The sequence below is a fragment of the Salminus brasiliensis genome, chromosome 22 (genome assembly GCF_030463535.1).
Source record: "Salminus brasiliensis chromosome 22, fSalBra1.hap2, whole genome shotgun sequence".
NCBI lineage: Eukaryota > Metazoa > Chordata > Actinopteri > Characiformes > Bryconidae > Salminus > Salminus brasiliensis.
Window position 1 is genome coordinate 19,105,094 of NC_132899.1, and position 21,551 is coordinate 19,126,644.

General features: G+C 41.1%; 1 protein-coding gene across 13 annotated transcripts in view; it reads right to left on the minus strand.

The window, feature by feature from the left end:
- cacna1g (calcium channel, voltage-dependent, T type, alpha 1G subunit) overlaps positions 1-21,551 on the minus strand; it is a 266,549-nt gene that overhangs the window by 13,011 nt on the left and 231,987 nt on the right. For all 13 annotated transcript variants that reach the window (XM_072666928.1, XM_072666922.1, XM_072666923.1 and 10 more), the window contains 7 exons: positions 14,882-15,033; positions 10,519-10,628; positions 7,527-7,660; positions 5,537-5,607; positions 3,812-3,890; positions 2,087-2,208; positions 1,534-1,944 (listed from right to left, as the gene is read on the minus strand). In XM_072666928.1, coding sequence (XP_072523029.1) covers positions 1,534-1,944; positions 2,087-2,208; positions 3,812-3,890; positions 5,537-5,607; positions 7,527-7,660; positions 10,519-10,628; positions 14,882-15,033 — 1,079 coding nt within the window. The remainder of the gene's footprint in view (positions 1-1,533; positions 1,945-2,086; positions 2,209-3,811; positions 3,891-5,536; positions 5,608-7,526; positions 7,661-10,518; positions 10,629-14,881; positions 15,034-21,551) is intronic.

The following is a 21,551-nucleotide window of genomic DNA, read 5'->3' on the forward strand; positions in this document are numbered from 1 at the left end:
TTTGCGTTATATTTATATTTTATATATTCTGTCTCTATTATATCTTATTGTTTCATGTAGAGGGCCAGATATTACAGCATTCCACTGCTAATTGTACTGTATATAACTATGTCTGTGACAAATGAACTTTGATTTAATTTGATCGGATCTCACCCTAAGGGTGGTATATGGGCACTTGCATTCCTTAGGTTCCTCAGTTAACATAATTGTAGACTGAATAGTTAAAAATAAGAGCATATATATGTATACATGTATCAATATATATATTGAGCATATTTTCAACTAATACTAAACAGGTAAAATAAAGGTACTACTGAAGGGCCCGAATCATGTCTAGTCCACACAGTCCAATTAAGGAAGATAAGCTCTCAGGGAGCACTTGCTGTTGAGTCAACCTTTAAAACCTTGTACATGAACATCCTTTCTTCATTGATTTAACAAATAAATGTTTGCTCTAAGAAATGCTAGTTTTAATGTACTGTTTATATGATGTCCCAAAAAGCAAAGCATTTTCAAATATCTATTCAGCCTACAGTAGATTAGCCCTGCCCTTTCACACTAAAGTTTGTCAAAAAAGTGTGTCAAAAATGTGAATTTCCCCACTGCGGGACTAATAAAGGACTATCTTATCTTAAAAAGAGGTACCAAACAAGGCATCCAATCAGAACACAGCTGATGTATGCATATCCTCACTGTTACCAAAAATATGTCCAAATTGGCAACTTTACAGGAGAAGGTGGAGAACCTCAGTGGAAGTCAATGTCATTTTGAAGAATTTCTATTGCTCCAATCATCATGCAATTTGCGAGAATGTAAAAAGAACTGCCAGTAATTATAGTAAAGGCAAAAATGGCTTTTAGAATTAAGATACAAGCCTTTTGTGTGACAGCGACAAGCTATCAGTCTCAAAAGCACAGTCAAGAGGCAAATTCTAATAGATAAAGAAAGGCTGGGAGAAAGAAAGAGTTTTTGGTACCTAAAAGCACACAAAAATGATGTCGACTTCTGAAAAAGACTCGTTAGATGTGGTCAGTGTCTACAAGTAATAGATATGAAGGAGTGCCTGGTCAGCTCATGTCTTAACAGTAAGTGGTTAGCACATGGGGAGAGAGCTGCTGTCTCACTGTTTAGACAGTATGGTGGTATGGTGTCCACCAGACAGACGATGGGGGTCAGTGGTCAGCCTTGCTCATTCTGTACGGATGTCTCATCTCTCATTGCGCACTGTTTGACTCTCAGCTTAGAAATCACACAAGCATGCAGAACCTGGCCAAGGTTTTAGCAGCCTGGACACTCCTCTATACGTGTCATGTGACTCCCAGGTTTATTCTGATTGGCTAATGGAGCAAAGCCCTGCGCAAACTTGCCCAGCTGCCAACCCATACTGAGTAAGCAAACCCTCCTTAGTACTTGCCAAAGCACATTAATGTCAAAAGTGTGCCTCCTACGGTCTGATGTAAATCCAGACACACACATACACACACACATAAACATACACTGGCTTGCCAACGGAGGCTTGTGGTTTTTACTCACCTCTAATGGTGGCTCCAGACACTCCAGAGGTGGGTCAGCCTTTATATGTGCTGCTGAGTCTCTGCGTATGTCTGCTGGTGGGCTGTCAGTGGGGTAGCCTCGTTCCTGAGAGCCTCTAGAGATCCAGGGAGACCCTCTGGACCCCACTATGTCCCCAATGACTGGAGGTGAGATGTGCCCCCCAGCCAACCTCCCCCCATCTCCCCCTACTGCCTCAAGCTCCAGCTCGGCCTCCATATCCGCCTCCTCTTTGGCCTCTTTGTTGCTCTCCTCTAGGTGTTTCATGAGCACAGCAATCACCACGTTGACCAGCACGAACTGAGCCGTGAGCACAAAGGACACAAAGTAGATGGGAGACACCACAGTGTTGTAGCAGGTTCCAGTGTCTTGAGCACAGTCTCGGAGGGTGTCCTGGAGGACACACATACAGCACAAACTCACTAAAAAAATGACAAGAACTTTAATGGCTCCTCGTGAGGCACATAAAGAGCATGTGAACACACTCAGCTTTAACGTTCACCTTGTAAGTCATGCACAAAAACAGAGAACGCACCTTCATAATGCCGTTCCAGTTGTCCCCGGTGGACACGCGAAACAGCAGGAGAAAGGCCATGCCAAAGTTTTTGAACGTGGCGTAGCGGCCGAGGCCTTCACAAGGGTGCAGTTCGTCACATACTGCAATGCACACAGCAAGGGTCAGAAATGGGCCTACAGACCACCACTGCCATACATAAGGTAAGTGCATTTTTTAATTAAAAGAGACAATTTAATTAAGGCATTTGTAATCATACATAATCTGAGTGTTTTCAAAAACAATGGAGGCTTTCACATGCTTTAGAGGAACAGTTCAGCAAAATGTACAAAATTGACCTCAAATTGTACTCAAATGCACTGGAGCTGCAATGGTACAAGCCTACAGAGCCACTTGACATTATGCTAAGTTTAATATGTTAAGAAATCTCATACAGACCTACTGGTTTCCGACAATTTAAGACGCACATTACTGTTTTAAATATTGCTTAGATAAAGGCAGTCTTAACAGCCTTCTTAATGTCTGAACTTTGTATTTATATGTACACTATATCCAAAAGTATCAAGACACCCCTTATAATGTCCCCTTCTAAGGTCACAGCAATGGGTTGTGGAGTTCTCTGGAGTAACAGAGCACCTTCAGTGGTGTACTGTAAAATTCTGAGGTCCCTACAATGCCTGTACCGGACCTCACATGTTCCTAGAACTGAATGTAATGCCACCCTCACAGCAGTGTTCCAATAACTACACTGTTTAGGTAAGTTAGGCCAACTTAAATGATAAAGTAATTGATTACTAAGCATTACCTTATTTTCTTCTAACTTTGCTAGTTCTAGTCCTGCATCTCAGTTTAGTCAGCAGTACATGTTGCCTTCAGTCTCAACATCATTAGTAAATAAACTGCAGCTGAAATTGCTTAATTATTTAGTAAGATCTTTAGTCTCTGTCCGACCCCTTAATTTGTTTACTGTTTATTTCCATATCTAGTTAGAGCTTCCCCTTTTTAATGGAGAGCACTGAGCTCTTTCTGGGATTTGAACATTCGATCCCCACACTTAAGGAGAACCGTCGTGTCACTCGACACTGTTTCAAAGCTTTACAGTGGTGCGACTGTCTAACTGCCTGCTTGTCAAGAGACAGAAAATCTAAAGTTTAGGTCTTGTCAACACCACAACCTTCCATGCTTGTAACCTTTAGAGTGTAGGATAAAGGGGGATAAACTTTAGTAATACACTTGATTTTAGAAGAAAAGGTGAATGAGCCAGTGTCTACAAACCTTGTGTAAAATAGCATGTCATACACTGGCAGAAAGCACATATTCAACAAACTGGTGCGGATGGAGCTAAGTGTGATGAATGAATTTGCTTGATGCTAATTGGTACAGTATTAGCTTCTTTTACTTGAAAACAAACTCAGAGCCAGACAAAAATAGAGAACTCTGGACACCAATCCTGCCTTGTCTCATTAACATTATTTTGTGGTAAGGAAGGAATTGTAAGGTGTAAGTCTGCTTGTTCACAGAGCAGTCCCTTTAAGACACATTCTACGTAAGACACTTTGGAGAAATGCTGTGTTAAAAGGCTGCTCGACTAATTATCATCATTAGGAAAATCAATTAATTAGTCTCAGAAGGATTCAAGTAAGTAATTTAGAACTCTGAGGTGTGTATGTGTGTGTGCACGTCCGTACGAGAGTGTGTGTTAGACTGTGTGCCGAGATAGTTTCTAATATTGTGCATTATGCTTACTCAGGTCACCAAACAGCTCTACTCCCAGTGCTGCGAAGATAAAGAAGAGAAGCATGAAGAGAAGACCCAGATTCCCCACCTGTAGAAAGAGAGAGAGGGAGAAGAAAGCGAGAGCAGACTGAGATAGATTTTTTTTTCTTTTTCTGACACATGAAAGAAGAAGACAGGAGGAACAGATCCAGAAATACCACCTGCTAAGAGCCAAGGAAGGAGAGAGCTATGGAGTGAGAGTATGTTAGCCCCATTCCCAATCATCAGGAGTGCAGTCTAAAAAGCATCTACAAGTGGCTAAATATGGCAAAGAGGAGCAAAACACACACGGCGGTAACCATGCGCAACCGCATGGACAACATCAGGTAAGCTTTTGAGGAAAATGAACAGGGGGAATAAAGTAGAGCAACTGGAAAATGCTTTGTTCTAGTCCAAGAGTTATAACAAAGATATATCTGCATTGTCTAAAAGCTGGGCCTTTTCCCAAATGAATGCTGCTGGATTCAGTGAGAGCACAAAATAAAAAAAACTAAATCCCATCCCAGAATCTTTGGAATGGTCATGGATCACCACTCGCACATCTCTGCATCCTCTACTGAGCATAAGGGAACCTTTAACCTTTGGAGTTATTCTGGCCATTCAATCAAACAACAATCTGTGGCGCACAGCTCACACATTTAGAGCTACTACTGAGTTCTGCTGAGTAGTTAGATGATAGTTAGTAGTCTATGGAGATAGAAGATCCTCTCCATGCAATGGTTCAAGTTCCAGGCCAATGTTTTGGAGCCGTTGCCTATGATTACAGAACTCCTTGTCTGAAGAGGAGATGGTTGAGAAGAATTCTAAATGCCTGCAATCCATTTCCTGCAATTTTTTAATTTGCATCATAATTTCATAGACCTAATTTCTGCTTTTCAATGAGACATCAGTGAGAAATAAACAAATTTTAAGACATATGTCAAAGGGTCAAATCAGCGGGAAGGGACTCCAGACACGTACAAAGGAACAGATCAGAGCATCTAATTGGCTTATCTGCACTTGCTACAGTTCTGTTTCAGGACATGAAGTAATCAGGACAGGGACAAAAAGTACTTGTAATTATTTATGCACATATGTGAGTCAGAAGTGCTAAATGATTTATTGGAATTAAAAGGGAGTGTCCTGCGGCGCAGTGTGTACCCAAATCAAAAGACCCCCCAACCCCCCACCCCCCGCAGGGAGCAGCAGGGCCTGATAGCATCACAGAAAGTGTGTTGAGCTCTATCTCCTGCTGCTGCTGATGCTCCCCTATTGGCCCAACTATTTCAACACTGTTCTCCATGCTGGTTATGGGAATGAGGCAGAGGGTGCAGAGGGGCGGGGTCTGGTAGGTCCCAGATTGGAAAGAGGGGGAGAACCAGATCTTAAAATATTTGTCCTTACCCGACAGGACCTGACAATTAACATCATGTTCAGTCAGGATAAAGTAGCATTTCAAATACTTCTCAGACTCAGGTTGGGTTTAAATTTAGTGAATCTGGTCAATTTCACACAACCCATCTGCCACTTTTAACAGATCTACTGCCTTTAGCAGGGGATACTAATATAGGATGTATGAACCAAATGGAAATTTTGAAAAATGTAAAATATATAGGGGTTCTTGAGGTATACATAGGTGCAGATAAAAAAAAATCTAGTCTGATGACAGCTCTAGGGAGATCTATCAGCAACGTAATAAAAAAAAAACTGTATTACCTGAGGCAGAGCCTGGATGACTGTGTCCAGCAGAGCCCGCATTCCCACTGCCATCTTCAGGAGCTTCAGCACTGCCATGACAGAAAAGAATTAGAAAAGCACATCCTACGCCTAATTAAAGCATTAAAAAATAGTTATACAGTTTTGCCTATTAACCCAAAGTGTTCAAAGTGTAGCTTCTTTAGTTTTAGACTGGAGCTAGGAACCTAATACTGAAAATCCTTGACTATCATATAACATCATGCAAACAACCTACATTTACTTTAATGGTATTTGCCTGACACTCTTATTCAGAACTACTTACATTTGAATCATGTTACACAGGTAGCTGAATGTTCTTAAGTCCCAAGGAATCTTATTAACGTAGCAAGGTGTGTTCGCCTGGTCAAGTGGTGCTGTTATTCACTACACACACAGTTCCTAAGTAGATTGACCAAAACACCTGACCATCATACACCATCATTTGGACAAAGAGTTGGTCCAACCAAGGCATGAGGTGGTCTTTCACTTCATGACTGAGGTGTTGTTGTTCCTAGATGATTCTGTGTATGGAGATGGCATGGCTGTGTGCTGGAAATGATTGTGGCTGAAAAACCCGAACTCAATAACTGAAAGGGGTGTCCACATACCTCTGCATAGAGTGCACAGTATGTCAAATAGCTTAAGACTGCAGCAGTAAAACAGTATGTAGTACTGTCAGAAACCTTATAAGCAAGTCTACTTGACATTACTTACGACAGTAGTGTGCCGTGAGGCAAGGTTGTCATGATCAAGACATTCTGTTTCATTATGTAATGTGAATTTGTAAATTGTGGGGGGTTTGTTACTTGGCTACCTTTGTCTCAGTCCAAAACTAAAGAAGCAAACCTCAACATCAAACATGTCCTGGCTGAAGGTATATTTAAGATAAGGGGAACATTTAGTGAATTTAATTTATTGACAAATTATCACTTTAACCAGGATCTGATTTACTGATCCAAAACTGTTAGTTGTTCCACTGGTAGCCAAATATACTCAGGAGTTTTGTACAAAGACCGTTATTAATATAGTGGGGTAGGCTTTTCCAGCCAGGATATCAAACTCTCACGGTCACTGTTGAGGCAGCATTGTTATCCACTACACCACACCACTTTGTAAATCACAGAACTTAAAAGAAGACACAACAAAACAAGGGTAAAACAATAAGAATTGTTAGTTCTGGAAGTCTTGTCTGGTCTAGAAGGTTTGGGCTTTTCTGGATAGGCGGGCCTGCATTGGCTGCTCTGTGATTCTGAGGCAATTTAAGAGAGAGGACTGATCAGGGAGCCACCAGAGAGCTATAAAGAGACACTTTAGACACAGTGCTACATTAGGAGTGGATACTAACCCCCCTGCAATTTTGGAGGTGACTAGATTAGCATGTTTCTGGTGTTACTGGGGTCATGATCTCAACACACTGCATTAATGATGCTAACACCAACCTGTACTGTCTCAGCTGCTGGAGGAGCTGAGGACGGCTGTGGCTTTAATTATGGGAGCGTCTTTATAAATCAGACAAGAGAGCCAGGGTGAACGTGCATACACACACACACACACACACACACACACACACACACACACACACACACACATACACTATCTGTATCTCTCCCTAAAGCAGGTGTGTTTGCTTGGCCGTCTCTGTTGAGGGAGTAATCTATAAAGACTCCCACAGCAGCTCATTCATTAGAAGGAGAGTAATCGCCCAAAACAGATGAGTGCCCCAGCTTCTCACACACACTGTGTGTGTGTGCGCGCAGGCATGTGCTCATGTGTGTGTATAAGAGTTAGGAAGAGGTTATGTGAGCTGAATTTCTCATTGCAGCCATCTGGTCTCTATCTGCATGATGTGGGAAACAGCAAATCACAGAGAATCAGGAAAAATCAGGAGCATAGAGTTCTTTCCCAGAAGACTGGAAGGTGAGGAACTAGAACCAAGAGAAAACAGAGCCAGGAGTGAGTGTGTATTCACCACGGGCAATGCGCAGCACTCTCATGATACGGATGATGGTGGGGTTGATGGGGAGCGAGGCGTTGACCTCTATCTCCTCCAGAGTTATCCCCATGATGGACAGCAGGACAATGGCTAGATCCAACTGGTTCCACCTGTAAACACACACAAACAGGTTCTAGTAGACTTTGGTAGAGTACTGAAGAAAAAAAAAAAAAAGTACATCAAATCTGATTTCCTCATTTAAGGTAATTCGATTCAATTCATTCAATAAACGTCGTAGCTTAGTAAGCAGGATAGCATTCTGCTCACCACATGGTTTTGTCCCACTCGTTATTCTATCCTTTGCTCAGCTAGCTCGGGTACAGTTCTACACCGATCAGCGTAGTCGCAATTTTGACTGACAGCTGCGCTTCTGGGGCAAGTGTTGACAATAAGAGAGCAAAGTCTGGTTCTGGTCGTCACTCATGTGCTTAACGTTACTAACATCAGTTCAAAATGCACAACCTAGAAATGGAAACAATGTAGGGACAGCCGGTGCTTCTTATTTAGCACAGGAATGATTGTTGGAGGTATTTTCATCAGGGGCGGCCCAAGCCATCAGGGCCCCCCCCCCTATACTACGACCTGAGCACCAGATGCTTCATCATTTCATAGTCTGTGTAATACCATTTTGTTTTGTTATTCAATTATATTTTTGAAATATATATATTTTTTTATTTGATATCTTGGTGCTCTTGGGGGCCCCCGGTGGCTTCAGGGCCCTATGTGGCCGCGTAATTCGAGTTGCCTTGGGCTGGCTCTGGTTTTCATCCCTGGCTATGATTGTTTTCAGGCACACATAGAATCCAGGTTTGCTTGTTCTCACTTTTATCTGCAATAACTCCATCAGTTTGCTAAACTCGTGCTTCTGCAGGGCTATTTTCCAGTTTTCAGCAAGTCACATTACCAGTCAGTGAGTTCTCCCCACTCTGTGGTTCTCCTAAAAGCATGTGGTGGAATGAGCCTATTTGGCCATGTACAACATAGACATCATGTATATATGAATATATATAAATAATGCTCTGATTTTTAGACACCTCATTTCATAATTCTACTTTATGATCACAACTGTGATTCATTTTGTTGAAAATTGTAAATAATAGAATATCTGATTACGTTGATTTTCAAAGGTAAATGGTTGTTTTCTGACGTTATATAATCCTAATAACATGCAGTCTGTTTCTACCCAATGCTGTGCGCACACACACACACTGTTGGCAATTTATGACGGTGCTAGCTGGCCTTTACACTGTGTGAAAATTTCATGATGAAAGGAAACAAATGCTGAAAAACAGTCATTTACTTTCTCTTAACCATTCTGATCGACAGATGTTAATGATTTCCCCCTTCCTTATAAAATAACTGTTTCTGGGATGTTGATGGAGTGATGACAGCGGTGATGTATGGTTCAGCACAGCAGCTCAAACAAGAGTGTAAGAAAGCCGTTTGGTTTCCAATTTGACTTCCAGTTTTCACAAGTCAAAACATTAGTCAACATCATTCAAACATAACGTAATGTCAAAACTCTCGTTTGAACTCGGTGTTACCCCACTTTTTCAAGCCTCTAGCAGTAATCGCTGCCTCTGAGTGAGACTTAACAACTACTTGCCAAAATCTGAATCACTTCCTTCGAGGTCAAGCACTGCAGCACTGTCATGGCTGAAGTGCTGCCTGGAGCTGGCTTTAAGGCCAGCCAATTCTCAGAGGCCTGCAGCCATGTGAGGTGTTTCATTAGATATGAGGGAGAACTGAAGCAAAAATGATCACACAAATCATTTCTACATTTTCATACCAGCTTGGTAACCACTGAGTATGCGATCAAAGTGGACTTGCTTTTTCCAAGAATATAGACCTAAAACCTGCATGAAACGCCTGCTACAGATTATTGATTAACCAATACTTTATTGGATTTGTAGAATTATATAAGTTGTGAATCATATTTTGAAATAAACACACTAAATGCATTAGTGGAACAGTTAAGCTTACACTAGTCTGAAATGCAGAATGTGTTATAGGTGTTTATTCAGAAACTAAATATTTCTGGGCCCATATTCTACATTTTCCTCTGTATTATTTTATTTGTTCAGAAAAAATGCAGTTTTTTGGTATTTTGACCTTTTCTGACAGGCTGCCCTGTATTATACCTGTATTATAAAATTTCTTTTGAATTTCTTTTAGCTCAGTTATTAGTTATGGACTGTACGGACTATACATTTAAACAATGTTTACACAAGAAAAGTTTCTGTAGGTTCTTTAAATGCTCAGTATTTTTGTTTTTATTACTTTTCATTATTGATTTCATGACACACAGTAGTTTTTGGTTTTATAGAAGACAGCATGCTGTTAAAAACAACACTGATTTTGTTTCCATTACATGGCTCAGTATGAATCTTGGTCTCATGAGTGTTTCCCCTTTTTCATTCATTTTTCAATATAAGGTCCATATGCTGTATATTTCTGTCTCGAGTAAATGATCAAAATTCCAGTTAAAGAGTGGATGTGCGTCATTATACCTACTCATGTCATATGCTGGCTGCATTAGACAGGCAAACATGCATGCCTGTGCTCCATTTGACTTGCAATGGGAGCGCTATTGGTCTGTAACCCAAAGGCACTATCAAATTATTATGACTCGCCATGAAGCTGTATTTGAATACTCGAAACAGAGCGGTTTCTTTTGACAACCACAAATGATATGAAAGGTTTCTCAGTTTCCACCACAGATGCCAAACCATTCATCCCTTACCGGGCTTGTCTCAGTCTGAGGCTAACCAAAGATCTCTATGCTGTGATATCATGGTGTGGGATATGGTTTTTAAAGCGACTAACAAGCTATTGATATACACAAGACATCAATTATGTTGCTGTCAGCACATCTGGATTCCTTTTACTCAGACTCCCAGACGCATAATTATGATTTATTCACAGACATCATGAAGTTCAGGAAGAACAGTCGCCGCATGCCTCTTACCTGTCTTTGAAGAAACGGCGGAATCCAAACGCCACCAGCTTGAAAACAGACTCCAGGACAAAGATGATGGTGAAAATGTAGTTGCAGATTTTCAGGGCTTCATCAAGCACCTGCAAAAGAAGAAGAGAGAGATCGCAGAACCATGTGAGATTACAAACAGAGGGCAGTTTCCTAAAAAACAGACCTGCTTCATGTTCTGCTACTTGAAGGCATTCTTTCTAATACTAAAAACACTACTTTAAAAGGCCCAGCAAATACTGTAGATCATCACTGTCATAGCAAAACTTTGCATTACTGAAATAAAACTCTATACGAAAAGGGAAAAAGAATAAAATATTATTTTATATTATTATTATATTATTATGTGTGCAGTTAAATGTAATTCATCACTTTTGCTTTATTTGCTCTAATTGGACCCTAAGGAAAAATATTTTCTATGAATAAATACTTCAATATAGCTATTTCTATAAATGTATAGCTATAAATCTGGACAAAAGTTAATTAATTAGTTAGTTAAAAATTAGTTTGCATTATTTTCAGTAATTCAACATCATGGACATTATTTTAATATTTATACGCAAACCTGGCAGCTTTAAAGAAGGAGAACAAATTAGTCACTGGCTCTGAATCCTTCTCTACTGTAGCCTCTTAGTCCTGTTGACATTGCTCACTGATTCTTGGTACACTGGAGGTTCTCAAGAGGAACCGGAGCTTCTAGGTAGTGTTGATTTATCCTAAAAAAAAATGATTTATCCTTCATCTGAGAGGACACTTGAGAGGATTCTGCCGATTGCGTCTACCAGTACCAGTTTTACTAATTTTACTGGTATTGTTGGAAACAGACGTGTTTTGCATATAAATTATACTTAAAACAAAATGTACTTCAGCCTTAAGACTACCATCATAAGTCTTATTTCAGTACTGTTTTAACCCAACCTCATCAACTATTAATGCCAATTTCTCAAATGAATGTTTTAATGATGTTATTAATGCATTAACTGACATAACTGTTATTGTAATTTCTTACTGTAATAGAAATGTGAAATTTAATGGGATTTAATAGATTTTTTCAAAGACATTCAGTGAGATCTGGTGTGAAATTATGCCTCGTAAGGAACGTCCTGAACGTCCTGACCCTATCTTATTGGAAATATTTATTTACTATCCAGGACAATCAGTAAATCTACAAGATTGCTAGATAGTAGTACCGATAACTATAGTTATGCTAAATTCAATAAAAAATGTCAAATAATTTGCAAATTTAGAGACACACACATTCCCTGTATGACTCATAAGTTAGGGAATAGGTCATTCCACACTGATCAGATATCTTTTGGGCTAGGCATATGATAATGGAAAAGAAGATAGAGAATCATTGTTGATGAAACCAACAGAGGAGGCCGGTAAAGAGCTGGCATTTGTTCCAGTGGCTGGGACTGTGGGTACACACTGTTCCATTCCACCCCTCCCAGACCATCACACACGTGGCCAGGCTGGACTAAAAATCAACTGACCTGGCACAGTGAATTAGTGTTTAAGTGTACAATAGCTGAACACCCTCTGCACCTCTTTCTCTCACAACCATCTATTTATAATGGATAATGGGTAATGTTGGTGTACTCCATTAGCAACAGGGGCAATGCCTAGCGAGCCCCTGCAGAGAAAAGAACTAGCACAGGAAGTAAACACCAACTTCTCTATTAACAGGAGAAAGTAAGACACTTCCAAAGTGCATCACTAGCTGACTCATCTCGGTAAGCAGTGAGTGTATACATAATTCATTTTAAAATGTATTTATAATATTAATTAACTATTAAATATTTGATATACACACATAATTCAGTAGAATTTTGTATTAATGCTTCAAGTTATTAATAATTATTGTGCTGCTGTAATAAACAACATGTTGCCTGGCAACCATAGTCTACTGGTGGACTGGTTCAACAAACTACATAAATAGTTTATTATGATAGAATTAATAAAGTACAATATTATCCACTAAACAGATTTGACATACTGCAGAATTGTACTGTATGAGAGTACATTCTTTGAGCACTTTATTAGGAATGCTATATTAATACTGGGAAGGGCATCCTTTTGCTTTAGGTCATCACAGCAATTCCTTTATGATTCTGGTCCACGCTGTTCCAGCAGATTTTTCAAGAGCACTTTTACGCTGTGAGTCTCCTGTCCTACAACATCTTAAGGGTGTACCTATAGACCCATCCCTCAGATCTGGTGACCCTAAAGATCACTGGTAAACACTAAACTAACTGACATGTTCATGAAACCAAAGACTTTTGCTTTGAGACACAGGGCCTCATCATGCTAGAGGTAGCCATTAGAAGATGGTTAGATTGTGGCCGAAAAGAGATGCACTAACGGGCACAAAGAAGTGGAACCCGATGTGGTCTCCTGCTGTTGCAGCCCAACTGCTCTGACATCCATCTGACCTATCTAATCAACAAGGCATTTCTGTCTGCAGAACCAAGGTCCGTCTTGCAACTACAATCATGCCATGCCATGCCAAATCACCAAGATCACATTTTTCCCCTGATGGAGCTGAAGCTGCTGGTCTGATTTGTACATTGTAGCTTCTGCTGCCACATGACTGGCTGATTAGATAATTGCATACATACGTAAATGTGCAGGTGTTCCTAATAAAGAGCTTAGTGATTGTATGTATTTTATATTAAAGGCCCTTAAACGGCAAGTACGATTTTTACGGATGAAAAACACAAACGCATATATATGGATGGTGTCTTTCACACAGAGTCCGGAAATTATGTACTGCAACTCTGCTTGATCTCTTTGCTGTCAAATCAGGCTAACCAATCAGAGCTCTGCTGTCATGGTTGTAGACCAAACAAATGAGCATGAAGTTGGAGGCAGAACAGCTCATCCTGCTCGTAGTGGAACACAAACACAAAGATGCTGATTACAGAAATACAGAGGTTAAAGAAAATCTGTGGTCAGTACTTTACAGAGACTTTATGTGCTGTTTTTTGCCTAGGTTAAGTGTCTTCATGTCCATAAAGATCCTTAAATAAACAGCTAAACACTGCTCAGTGTCAATATGTTCCCTGTAGTTTGTCGCCCCTTTTTTTAATGACAGGGGCAACATGCAGAAGCACAGCCTCAAACTCCACCATTGACACGAGGAAATCCCCTCAAAATAGCTCATTACACAGTTTTAGTACTTGAATGAGGTGGTGAAACTCCCCGTGCTGTCTTTTCTGCAGAATGGAGTGACCAGGTGCAAACTGGGGACTTATATTGCTTGTCTTTCTGGCGCTCAACCTACCACAAACATTTCACTTTGGCCCCCAGGACAAAAGGTTTGGGCACTCCTGCTTTAACATGTCACTAATTGAGTGTAAGTATATATAAGACACAGCCTAACCATGTTTCAGTCAGTTGTTAGACATGGAAAACAGCTCTGTGCCAGGACTCTTTACTAACAAAATCACCATAAACTATTGTTAAGGTTTGTTTCAGACCTAAAAAAACATGTGGAATGTCTTTTACAAGCTTCAGATGTCTATGCTTAATCTAGAACAGGAAAAAAAAGTTTTATGTGCACTGGCATTAGTTTAGTACTGACATACTATTGAAGGTTCTGGCATTTAAGCTCCGATCTAAAGGCCTAGCTCTAATAGTCACGTTTTTCCATTGATTGTATCATATTTTATTTATTACCACTTTGTTGCCGTTGTAAACTCTGATTTATGTTGTGCCTATTAACCCACGGTAAAATCATTGTAACTCATGGGCTCTTGTCTCTTATTGCTTTATTAAATCCATATTCAATATTATGTGAAGGCTAAGGCAACGTCGCTAAATTTCAGTGCATGAGTTACTCTTCTGTTTAGTCAGATAAGCGTCTCGCAACAATTCAGCGTAATGATGCAAAAGGGCAGTAATACAGCATCTTGGAGCATACCAATAAAGGTACAACTAAATATAATGCCTTCTAAGGCCAATTATGCAACCACTGATGTGTAAAAAACTAAAGCTCCAACAAAGCAGAGCTACAAAGAGGGAAGATTAAAGAAGTAATTACATGGAAGGGCTATAAAAACGACACGGCGGCCTTCAAAATGTGGTGTACTGCGGGCGACCATTAGCAATTATGAAACGAGAGGGCTCACATCCAGATCTGTAATTTATTCTCAATATTTCAGTCAGCATACCCGGTGCTGAACAATAAAAACAAGTGCACTGAATTCACTTCACATCATTTCTACATGAATAAACTATATATCACCACAGTTTGGTCTTTTAGCTCCCTCTTTTTTTCTTTTTTTTTTGCAAGACCTGTGTTGATGCGACTGAAGCACTGGATTTAAGCAAGAAGACCTACCCTGGGCTGCTGGTAGTGCTCCATGGACATGGTGATGACGTTGAGGCCGATGACGATGGTGATGAAGAGGTCCAGGTAGTGGCTGGTGCACATCTTGTGGATCAGGCGTCGAGTTGGCGAGTAGTCCGAGTAGTATGGCTTACTCTGAGCTTCTGCAGTGAGGAACCATCAAGATGAGGAAACAAGCAAGGGATAACAGTACTTACACAGGCACGATTATACCGAATACACACGCAAACAACACCACACACACACACACACACACACACACACACACACACACACACACACACATACCACACACATGCCTAAAGCAGCGAGAGCCAAAAGGAAGAAAGGGAAAAGGATTTAAAGAGAAGCGCTAGAAAAAGAGCTCCATGATTATAGCAAGAAAGAGAGGAAAAGGTCTTCCTGTCATCCTCATCTGCAGAGTCAAGGGCATCAGGGAGGCCTACAGGATAACGGTGCCTCAAACCTGCTCACTCATATCCCGCTGTCAGGCACCATCTCATCAACACACGCTCTTCCCTCACGTCACAATTATTCTAATAAGCTCTCCTGGGACACATGTACACTAAATCACCTCCTGAAGGGTTTCCAAACGTGACACACACACACACACACACACACACACACACACAGCAGAGGAAGATTTGGTAGCTTATTATCCGTGTTTCTATTCTGGTGGCTTTAGAAGGCTCTTAGATTTTAGACGTCTTCCTCTCTTTCTTGTAAAAATATCAGAATTCTGTGCTAAAAAACAAAAAAAAAGGAGAGCGTTTGCATTGTTAACATTTCCAAAATAAATGAGAGAATTCTCCAAAATATAATAATTAAAATAATAAAAAAAAAACATGCCACTGAATAAGCATCTAAGGCACATTTCATTGCAGGCTGCTGTTGCTGTACTGCTGCTATTGTTCTGGATCCTCTGGATGAGGACGAGGAGCGGACGAAGACGGAGATGGGAAGGAGGGATGGAGAGATGGAGGTTCTGCCAGAGCAGCAAGGTTTCAAGGAAGGGGAGGGCCTGGGTTATCACTCCAGCACACAGGCAGGGGCTGCAGACAGCAGCTGTGTTCCCTGTGGTCCTGTCAGCCCATTAAACAGCCTGTCCCCAAAGCCCTGGCACCGGGCACCCCCCGCACTGGAGAAACAGGTGCAGTTTTTTTTTTTTTTTTAACACTGCCACATCAGCATTATTCCCTTAGTGGTACGGCTGCTCCGCTCTGGACACTTCATTCCAGCCTGGGCAATCTGAAAGCAGTTTAGACTGTGAATGTAATGGGCCCAGCTTTGGCCGGAAAACACTCATGAACGACCGCCATGCACATGAATGGACATATAATCACATGCAGTTTAGGTGCACATACATCACTGTCTGTGCAGTACTGCCCCATAGGGGTTTATGGGACAGGAGAAAGTGGCTTCTGCTGTGACGCTATGGACTGGGGCCAGTTCTATACAGCTGCTCAGCCTTTGCACTTGAGCTAATTGGCAGCAAAGGACAAGAGGGAAAGGCCTTCGCTGTTATCGGGAGAAATAGCACTTTATAGCCACTTGCTAATGTATATGGAGTGTATAGAGCAAAGCAGAAGTTTGCGGTTGCAAGTAGAACTTTGAATTAACATGAAATTCACCTTTACAAAGGTGTTGACTAGGTCAATGTCACAGCTGCTTAAATTAGAACATTGTTTTGTTTTGTTTTTTTAATTCTGCTTTATTTTCACATTTAAATAAAAAGAGCAATTTCTCTGAAATGTCTCAGACTTTTGGACCCTGTTGTATAAGTGCAGATTTGTTGGTGAGTGCCCTGTTCTGTTCTGTATAGCTAGTCTTTCTCTGTATGTGTGTTAGCCTGTGGGGGTTATCAAAGACACTGCAGTGTTTCCACCTAATTTGTATCTGGTATTTTTGTATCATATCATAGATTACCACAGACAATAAATAACACATTTCTTTGTACCTCTCACTTTTAACAGAGACTATTGGGGAACTGCAAAGAGCTATGAACAGTCATATAAGAAAGTATTATGAGACATCTTGATTTATTTGGCGAATCTAACATACTGGAAAACTAAATATATAACAAATGTGCCATAGTATTTGCTCATGCCACACTATGTTTCACACACAATTTGCTTAATATGTTATATTAAGCAAATTGACAGTAAAACATTGCATTAAAATGAGAGTTGTTCTCTGAAGAAGATTTGCTAGCTTATTTTCTCTTAGAAAATCAACAATACAAGTAACTCCATCTATTATAACTGTGAAACATTATTTATTTATTAAAGCAATTTCAAAAATGGCTTTAAAATCTTTTTGATGCCCTACTGACTTATTAGAGCCACCAGAAGCTCAAAAAAGAAGCTCAAAGTGCAATTACGGAAGTGGTGAAAAAGTGAATTGCACTCCTCAACTGTAGGGGGAGCAAATTTCTATTTTTGCATAATGCTGCTTTGAGTACATGCCTCAACATTACTGTCTGTGGTAATCAACCAAAGTTTTCCTTTTTTTCCTTTAATGTGGATCCTAAGTTACCTACTGATAACGTTTGATACTGTAGAAGTCTTGGGACAGGATGTCAGCTAGACCAGTGCTGTGCTTAATTATCACAGGATCACAGTATGGGCTCTGGCTCTAGTGCTGCCTAATTGGAGCCACGTTTTTTTGTGCACTTAAATGTGCTGACTTGACATTACTAGAGTTTCATAATTCGCAACTTATGAATGTAAGACACTCAGCCTTGGCAAAAACTAAACTTTCCTGTCTTTTTTTTTTTAAGAATGGCACAGCAAAAAAAATGAACCAAAAAAATACAGCACTGGAGTGGACTGCACAAGCCAGTGCGTTTCCGATTCATCTCTTGGTTGTACTACAATTCCAAGGGGACAGGCACCAGACTGCTCCAGTTCTGGGGTGCTCGATTACTGAGACGTTTCGGAAGCAGGCCACGGTGGCTGTGGGCTGGGGACTGTTTACTGTTTCCAGGTGCACCTGGCTGCTTCTGAAGAGATCCACTTCCACATGACCCCACTGTTCCTCCACCTCCCTCTCATCCTCCTGAGTGAGGAGCTCTCCCTCGCTTTCTTTCGACTAATAAAACGTGCTGTAGGTTTACGGCCCTGAATAAAAACCAAATGGTATAAAAACTGCAAGCATCCAATGTTTGAGTAAATGGAATCTGTATGACATGTATTGACACTCTTCAAAATGAAGGTGCTACATGAAGGGTTCCTTGAGAGATACCATAACTTCCATAGGGGACTTTTTTTGCAAAGCAGCTGCAAGTGTGAAGACCCTTTCTATTGACTCTTTTACAAAAAATGCTTCCTCATGGAACCAAAATTGGTACTTTTAGGGCCTCGCTCAAAGAATCCGTGCTAGCACTTTTATATATAACTGAATAGCAGCGGTTAACCCTTAGATGTACTGTAGAGCTATTGCTGTCATTTTGCTGTGCATTTCAAATGTCATGACTTGGCGAGCTGCACAGTGATTTACCTATACACTCGGTTTACTGTCTGTATCGACAGCTTTGAGTCATTTGCTTATTCAAGATGTGTAGGCACAAAAATAAACTGATCAAATTCAAATCACTGAACTTCTCAACTCGTTTTCGTTAAGCTACAAGTGAATGACCGAAGGCCATGCTTTCATTATCAGCTTCTGACTTCTGAGGGTTAACTAAGACCAAAGCCTCTTAACAGCGGAGGGAGAGCTCTCACAGCTAATGAGCACTGCACCAAGGTAAAAACAGAAGACGACTTCCTATCGGCTGGTATACGAGACTGCTGGTCGGGGGGCTGACTGAGCCAAATTACCCTCCATAACCCCAACATCTAGCTCTCACTCTCCGGAGAGAGGGAGCGAGAGGAGAAGGAGAGTGAGAAGCTTGGCATGCTCTGTATGGAAAATGGATTGAACTTTGGGTTCCTTTTGGCAGCAGTGCCACTCTGATGTCATGCCATAGCAATGCTTCAAAGTGAACGGCCACAAAAGTATCAGCCAAATCAGCTTTGAAGGGATTTAGATTAGAGGGGGGAAAATGGACAGGCACTATTTTAAACCTACACGAGAAGAATGAAATAGTGGTGAGAACCATGACTCTTGGTCCTCTCCATCTCTCTGTCTCTATTTTTGTGGCACGGGCTAATGATACCATGACTATGATTTAATGAGACATTCTTCGCTTGGATGGCAATTTTATCCCATTTCCAATTTCAACTCAATATTTTTAAAGTGGCCAGATATTTGGGTCAGGCAATTGAAGTTTCTTGGATGAATGATAAACAGCAGTGTACTGGGCAAGAGCTATAAACCACAAGACTTTGGGCATCCATCAGTAAAAGACAGCCGTGGTGCTCAAATGCCTTGCTATGACCGGCTGGTAACTCTGTGCAGTGCCCATAAAGCCTGAGGAGATGGGCTCTTTCTTTTCAGGCCTAAACCCATGCTTGCCTTAATGCACAGAACACTGTGGTGACTCTAGTGTATCCACATGCAGTTGAAGTATATTCAGCCCAACCCTGCTGAAACCAGCGACCATGGACCTCGGCTGGACCTGTAGAAGTCTGGATTGCAGTTCCAATAAGAACTAATTGGGGCACTGATCTACACAGCTCGGTACATTAGGACTAAAGCTGCCAAATAACTGGCATTCTTTTCCGAATTCAAATGAATCAAAAAGGAGATTCTGACCGAGGTCCAGGGCCTTTCACAATACAGCTGATGCAGGAGAGATCCGTTTACAGAGATGCTACACATATCAGTCTGTACCTCAGGAGCTTGGACAGTTGGGAAATACAGACACACTGTGATGTACCATTATGACTATTATACACAAAACACCACAGACAATGAAATTATCACCACTGTCAGCTTATAATGACTGTATGGATGCTTTTGGTGATTGATTTGGTGAGTTTTTAACCCTTCAAAAAAGAAACTGCCCTAGAGTTCTTTTTTTTTTTAAACAGTTTTATGAATGTCTTGTGTTCAACAGATTAAACACCAAGGTACGTTTTCCCTGCATGACGACTACGCCGCCATAAAACCCTACTCTGTACCCGCTGAACATGGCACCGCATGTTCTAATGGAGGACATTCGTGAATCGAGGGCCATATACGGATGTTGAGTGACGTCGACTGTTCGCAATCAGGCCGACAGACCTTTCTGGAGCTGTGCTTGATAAAGTGCAACACTGAGTAATGCAGCAGTGGAGGAAAACCACGGTGCTGAAAGTGGAATGAGCCGTGAGGAGACTGTCTGACGGAGCAGCTGAACAAAAGAAACACTGAGGCCTGGATGACAGAATGTGTGTACATAAATACACAAATAAATGAAGAAATAAATAGATGGGGTTTAGCCATTCAACTGAAATGTACAGACAGACAAATGCTGTATCGTGTTCATCCAATTTCTTGAGGCTGATTTTACACCGCCACCAAAAAAACAAAACACACACACACACACAATCAGTAGTTTGATCACAGAGGGAGTCAGTGTCTGCTGGCCCGCTGGTTCCGCTGTGGAGCTACATTCCTTGTGAAAAACACGAATCCAAAGCTGTTAACACTGTGCAAACGCTCCTTATCGTATTCCATTGTGCGCCAGTACACACTGAGTCAAAAGCCAACTGTAAAAAAAATAAACAAATAAATAATAAGAATAATAAGGCAAATGAACTGAACAATCAAACATGACTCTGCTGGATGTCTCAAATTCTCTGCTGTCCTGTTAACACAGATAAGAATCAGAAACCAGAATGAGGAGGAAAAAGCAGGAAACTTGAGGAGTCCAGGCAAAGAAAGACTTAAGAAGAAGAAGGAAAACAAAGCTATACATGACAACTCCAGTAATGCAGGGCATGGTTAAAAAAAAACAAAAACAAAAAAAAAACACAGCGATACACTCACAAACAAAAAGCCACACATAACTTCACGTACACATACAAACAGCACATTTGTACAGGTGCTGGGACGAGACGGAACACACACAAACACACAGATATCATGCTGGTAGACATGGCAGGCGAACCACGCTTTCTTTCTGAGTCTGACTTGAGCAAGATGGGCCTTTTGGGATGGAGGCTGGATGGGAAAGGCAATGGGGGCTGTGGAGCTGGGTGTGGCGGATGGGTCGCAAGGTGAGTGTGATGATGTGTAGAGAGCAGCGCCATTCAGTTCTCTTTACCAGTCAACACAGGAGTCAGTTCACTTTTTCAAGAACAAACTTGCCTGATACAAACGGGTGCATCATTTCCTCACCGTGGGGCTGTAATCTAAGCTCACTGGATGTAAGGCTAGTGACCTTGCCTTCATTACAGTGCTAATCCTGTCGGGTACAGATTACACCAGAGGTACTTTCTCGTCCATTTTAGCCCACCCTTCCAAGAACTGGATGCACATTTTTGTAAATCATTTGATGTCCATTAGGAATTGGGATGAAGATCAGATTCTTCAGCTGGTCTGTTGAAGCTACCACCCTTCTGTTCAACCTTTCACAAACATTTTGGACCTATGCACCCCACTGTTCCCTTCCTAGAAAGTGGAAGTATCTGTGATCTGTGCAGTGCTTGGAAATAAAACACAAAACTAATGAAAGAGTGGGATAAATAGGCCAGAATTCGGCAAGATTCTCAAAAGACTGGTGTAATCCTTACCT